At 46.9% G+C, this 6,180-nt stretch overlaps 1 protein-coding gene across 3 annotated transcripts in view; it reads left to right on the forward strand.

Moving 5' to 3' along the window:
- The window catches only part of TMEM108 (transmembrane protein 108), a 165,242-nt gene extending 161,871 nt beyond the window's left edge, over positions 1-3,371 (forward strand). For all 3 annotated transcript variants that reach the window (XM_074575192.1, XM_074575193.1, XM_074575195.1), the window contains 2 exons: positions 1,710-1,864; positions 3,028-3,371. In XM_074575192.1, the coding sequence (XP_074431293.1) occupies positions 1,710-1,864; positions 3,028-3,150 (278 nt within the window). In that variant the 3' untranslated portion in view covers positions 3,151-3,371. The remainder of the gene's footprint in view (positions 1-1,709; positions 1,865-3,027) is intronic.
- The last annotated feature ends 2,809 nt before the right edge of the window (positions 3,372-6,180 follow it).

Here is a 6,180-nt window from a genome sequence, read left to right on the forward strand (position 1 = left end):
TCACCTTTCCCTTTGAATGAGACATAAACTGCCTGAACTCAAACCCATTATTTTTTTTTTCTTAGTAGTTTATTCTTTTGTTTTAAATAGAGCTCTAGCCTTGCACTTTCATATTGACATTTTATGTGAGTAGATGGGATAAGGAATTAGACCCATGGCATATGGGTAGCTGCAATGTTTGTCAAAACATACAAAGCAGCTTTGACCTCTTTGCAGTCTTCTCTTTCCTCTGGGCTGTAATTCTAATAAATAATTTTGGCTGTAGCTGGGAAAATAATACATTTCTCTGCTTCATGAATATTTTTCTCTCTTCTTCTCTACCATGAGGGGTTTAGAAATAATGGAGTGAATTTACAGCAGGGCATTCCCTATTTCACAGGTACAAATCAAAGTAAATACATGTCCAGCTACCTGTCTGTCTGTATAAACCAGGTAGATTACGAGCGCAACCGGTCAATTAATTCCACAGGTGTAAGGTAAGCACACAGAGCTTACGCATCGCTCCTCTGAACAAACCCTTGTACACGCCTCAGCTTCTGCCTGAGCAAGGACCGGGGGGAGCAGTAAGTTCGTTACGGTGGGTTTGTCTGGCTTTCGTAAAATTGCCACGATTACCTATCTGAATTGCAACGGAGATGACTAAACCGAAAGCAATTTCAGAAAATAACATTCAACCAGCTTTGTCTTCGGCCCACCCGCTGGGGGAGCGTTATCCTGGCATCTCTGCGGCCAGGGGGTGCCTGTGGCCTTGAGACCAGAGGGATAATTTTCACTTGCTCGACGCTTCATCTTGCCTGACTGCTCTACTTTAAGCTGAAATATTTCAGATTGCAGAATCTTAAGTGTGCTCTGCAGAGAAGGAAAAAAATCCAGGCTCAGATACCACCACTGCCCAAGCAAGTGTGGGAAACGGATTACGCTTATCAGTAGGTCCCACATCCTGATAGAGCTGATGGAGACAGGCAGGAAAACCCCAGCTCTGAGGTTAATGCTACCCTGGAAGTGTAAGCTACGTGAGGCAGGTGCTGGTGGGGATCTCCACGCCACTTCACCACTATCCTGCTCAGGACCCCACCTGTTCCCATCAGCCCATCAGCTGGTCGCTGATGTTTTGGAGCATGGTCGCAAAGTACCCAAATATCCAAGTTACGAATGGCAGGTGACAGAGGCAGGGATCGGTGGTACTTCAGGGCAGAAGCTTTTGATATTGAAGATGTGCAACTACATACGTTAATGACTTTGAGCCTAGGACCGGTGTCTCTCACTGCCCGGTTGCTAATGTGCTCATCACTGCAGCCTCTGAACTTGATAGAAGCAGAAAAGATTTGCCCAGAGGCATCCTTCGCAGCCCCCGGGGAGTGTCCTCTGCCCCACGGGGTCTACAAATCCCTGCTTAGGTATTAAAATACCATCAGTTACAACAGCAAAGCTTTTCATTAGCCCGGCAGCCACATCTTGGAGATTATAAACTCACATCAAAAAGAAAGTAAAAACTGCATATTCTGCCAAGCCCAAAGCCTCATCTGCTTGGCCCGGATTCTGACTTTATTGTGTGGGGTTTGTTAGGAGAGAGCTAGATCTGACTGAGAGCAAATTGTAGGAATGAAGGTCACCATCCCTCTCCTCAAGTAATATAAAAAACAAATCCATGATATTGATGAGCCCTTATTGAAAGGAAATAACCAAATTTTTGACGTTTCTATTGACAGCAGTTCTGCTGACAGTCTGCTGCATGAGGAGGAAGAAAAAGACGTCTAACCCAGAAAACAACCTGAGCTATTGGAATAACGCTATTACCATGGACTACTTCAACAGGCATGCTGTAGAGTTACCGAGAGAGATCCAGTCCCTGGAGACTTCAGAGGTACGTCACTTGCAGAACTAGTGTCTGAAAACACTAACTGAAGCCATGCTGGGAGAAGGGGAGAGGAAGTCACATTAATAAAGCCTTGAAATCCCTACGCGTATTCAGGGGAAACAGCTTTTTGAGAAAGACTACACATGTATACTACTCCTACACATATATCAGATGGGATAAATGTGTCACCAAAACCAGATTGCCATCCTGTTCCCAGGCATTGCAGATATGTTCCATATTGCTGTGACAACAGGATAAGACAGTGCGTAGCGGTGGCATATACTCATCAACCTTTACTTAAGGGATCTGACTGGTTTGGTGGGATTAGTCATATATGGGCAGGTGATCCTGTGGATAGAAATGTATTCTCTGGCCTCAGAGACAGAGAAGAATAATTTAGCTTAGTTCAAAGGTGTTTAAAACCCAGAAACAGTGGAGAGTTTGGGTTTACGCTAAAGTGATTTTCAGATCAGCTAGCTGACTAACTCATCTCATTAAATTAAAAAAAAAGTCTTTAAAAAGGAGCCTCTGAGATGTGACTAGACAAGCCGTCACAGTCGCTTCATTAACCCCGCTGTGCTGGCAATTGTGTTGCTCAAGCTGAGGCAGGACCTGGTCTGGCCTTACCAAGAACTGAACGATAGGCCTATTCGCATACAGGATGGTCTCCAAAAGCTGCCATCTGAGTCATTTAAACCTGATCAGAACGTGACTGAACTGGGGCGTGATCGGGTAGCTGGGAACCATATCTGTGGTTTTCTGACCTTAAAAAGAAGCTGAAAATGCATCTCTGAGGAGTCAAGCTGAGCTGATAGACAGGAAACTATTGCAATGTGAAGTGGAAGTGAAAAAGGAAAGAAACGTGAAAACTCAAATTCTGCTAAGGGACCTGAAGCTTGGTGCATCTGACTTCTGGGTCCCCAGATTGAGAAGGAATCAGCCTGGTTATCAGAGGAGCTCTTCACTCACAGCTCCTGCTGCCTGAGGAAGGGCAAAACGGGCTCACCAAACTTAGCTCTGTGGGAGCTGGAGCCCCCAAAATTCAAGCACTTTTGGAGGGTTGGGAGAAGCAGTCCATCGCTCACGTGCGTTCGCAGCAGAGTGCCCTGTGTGCTCATGGAGGGCGAGGGGTGTGAAGTGCTCACCCTGCTTCTCTATCTTTCTCCTAGGACCACCTCTCCGAGCCACGCTCCCCCGCCAACGGCGACTACCGCGACAGTGGGATGGTCCTCGTGAACCCCTTCTGTCAAGAAACGCTGTTTGTAGGACACGAGCAAGTCTCTGAAATATGACCCCACAGCTGCCCGCGTGTTGCAGTTTCATCTCTGCTGTCTCCAAATTATAAATAAATATATATATATTATAAATATAACCTTTGTGTAACCCTGAATTACAAGAAATGTTTTCAGCTTTTCTTTTCTCCCTCAGAATTGTCAGCCCCTTTTTTATAAGTGTGGTAAAACTTTACAGAACAAACTGTGGCTTTATAAAATAAAGGTATTTCTAAGCAAAACACCTGCCAAACGGACTGTTTTCTTCACTCTCATTGACAATCTGCTGCTCAATACCCTTGGTCTGGGAGAATGTTGGCTGGTTTTGGTGCAGGCAGCACGTGCTGGGTACAGCATCCTGCATCCTGCATGACATTGCTCAGCCTGGCCATGAGCATTCCTGCTCGGTGACTGACTGTCCCTTCTCTTACTGTAGAATGACTTCGGTTACTCCTTTCCTTTGGACTGCCAAGCTAGAATACAAACGAGATGGGACCAGCTCCATTGCCAGAAGCAGTCTGTATGGCTCCTGTGCCAGTCTTGTATCCTTTGCACGACTCTAGCACTGCCAGGGCACCGACTGATGCACCCATGGGATCCAGGGACATGCAAGACATGGGCAAACCCGTTGGGGTAGTAACGTTGCCCCATTACTTTTTTACGTTACCTTCTTCAGACTTAAACAGGAGAGCCGAGCTCCAGTTTGAGCTCCAAAACCGTTTTACAGGAGCAAGAACCAGAATGACCATTTTTCCTGTGTAAATGTCCTAACCACACTTCACGTTGGAGACGCAGCTGCTCTACTCTGGCCCAATGAGTCCTGAACTATTTCCTGCAGAGCAAACAGCCTCAAGAGAAGGCACGTAGAGTGTCCCCTTCAAAGGAACAGAAACCTCCTTTGAATTTATCAGAAATATTGAAATCTGGTGACTAGGGACTCCCACCAATTGAGTGCCATGGCTTTGACCACGTTCCCGCTTCCCCACTCTTTTATTTATCTTGTGTGCTGAGACTGCCAGTGCCACTGGATCAAGTTTCCTCATACCCCCCTCTACTTTCTGAGACTTTCCTTCCCCCCTTAGGAATGAAAACGTGGTGTTTCAGAGCAAAATGACACTTCAGTCCTACCCAGTTAAGCGCTAGATTGCAGGCTGTAATAGTGTTAGGGGAATAGTAGGGGTGAACGATGGATGGTAAATGATGGATTAAAAATAGGTTGTTACAGGAAGAGGCTAACGTGGAACGTGGAATGACTTTGCCTAAATCGATGCTCTCTCTCTGAGTAACCCAGAATTGTTACCGTGGCACCAGTTTTCAGTTTTGCTTCTCAAATTGCCTTTTTTTGTATCGTTCAGCAAGTGAAATGGCCTCCGTCCTTTGAGGCCTCAGCCGTCCTCTCCCCACCTCTGGCCATCAGTCCTTGCAGATTATTTTCTACCTTTGCTCCTCACTTCATCAGGAGCAGGCTGTGAGGCGGGAGGGAGTTTGCCCCCTGCTCCGGCTGGCTGCTCCGTGCCGCCAGCTGCTCGGGTTTATCGCTTGGTTGCATAGAAGGGAAGCTCAGGCAGGACAGGGTTAGCGGGGCATCATTAACCGTATGCCTTGTTCAAGGTGAGCCACCGCTGGTATCAGAAAAGGGAATTATAGCAGCGGCACGTCTGGTCCAGCTGTTCCCACCTGCCAGCAGTGTCCCAGTGGCTGTGGTTAGTCAGAGCAACCCGGCAGCTTTACTAAATGACGGCTGGAATCAGACCAAGACGTGGCTCCCCCTGGGACGGGGGGGACCACAGGGGCATTATCACCCCTCCCTTCTCCCTGTTCAACGCGTGCACTTCTGCTGTGCCAAGGCACAAATCTGAACGCGGGCTTCCTAAAATTAGAAAATTTTAATGTTACAGGGGTTCTCCTCGATATTTGGTTTTCTGCCCAGGATCAGAGAATAATGCACTGCTGCCCTACGAGGTGACCGGGGCACGCAGGAAGATGTGGCTGTGCATGGACATGGATGGGCACTTTGGGAATATATCTTTTCACTGTGGGATAAATGTTATGCAATATGATATCTGCAGTCCTCATGATATACTAAACAGGCTCCTGGAAATCGCTGGTTAATTATAGAGTAAAAACTTCCTGAGGGTCTTGCCAAGAGCGAAAGCAATCCCATGAAGACCTTCGTCTTCTGTTTCGACAGGGAGGTGGAAAGAGAGAACAAGGTTAAAGAGAAATAAATTCAGTACTTTGCAAAAAAGTCCGTATTTTTACATTTGTTTTCTTTATGTGCTATTGCTTTTGCAAGGCTGAATTTTTTTATTTGACACAGAGCAAATACACTGAAAATGTTGTGTAAGAAATACTGGAGGATTCCCGTCATTCAGCCAGCACGGTTTGCTTGGTAGTCTAAATGCAGAATGCCTAGAAACCAGCCAAAAATATTCGCAAATCTGCGAGATGCTGCGCTGCTCCCAGGCATCACGCAGCCGGGAAATGGTGACCTGACTGTGGGCAGTCTCGCAGTTCTCGGACCTCAAAAACAAGCGAGACAAACTCCAGCTGCAAACGCAGCCAGCCAGTATTAGGCACCCGTGGAAGACAGGGATTTCTGATTGTATTCCATCTCGCCAACGACTCGCAAACCCACACGGCGGTAGGGCAATGCCCAACGTCAGCACATTACAGGCGTGCCTACAAAGATGCGCAGACCATAATCCTACAGGGGAACAAGTCTGGCATTCTGGTTGTGAAGCATCCCTGTGTGTAGGTAGAAAACGCTATCCCTAACGTCGTATAGTGAAGGATGCTGCTGGACCATGCACACATCCTATTTAGGTATTATATAAACTACCCACCTGATCACTAGTCGCTAAAGAGCAGGGACATAAAAAGAAGGGCAGGGGAAACCTACCCCGTCCCCTGCAGTAAGTCTCAGGGATTGTTTTGCCCTTTTCTTTCAGTTCGCAGTTGACTCGCTTGGTCGCCACATTGTGCTGTCACGGGGAAATGGGCCCTTTTTGAACAGGCCAGGTGGAATTGACAATGTGACATTAAAGTGAC

This window comes from Larus michahellis, chromosome 2 (assembly GCF_964199755.1).
Source record: "Larus michahellis chromosome 2, bLarMic1.1, whole genome shotgun sequence".
In the NCBI taxonomy this organism is placed as follows: Eukaryota; Metazoa; Chordata; class Aves; order Charadriiformes; family Laridae; genus Larus; species Larus michahellis.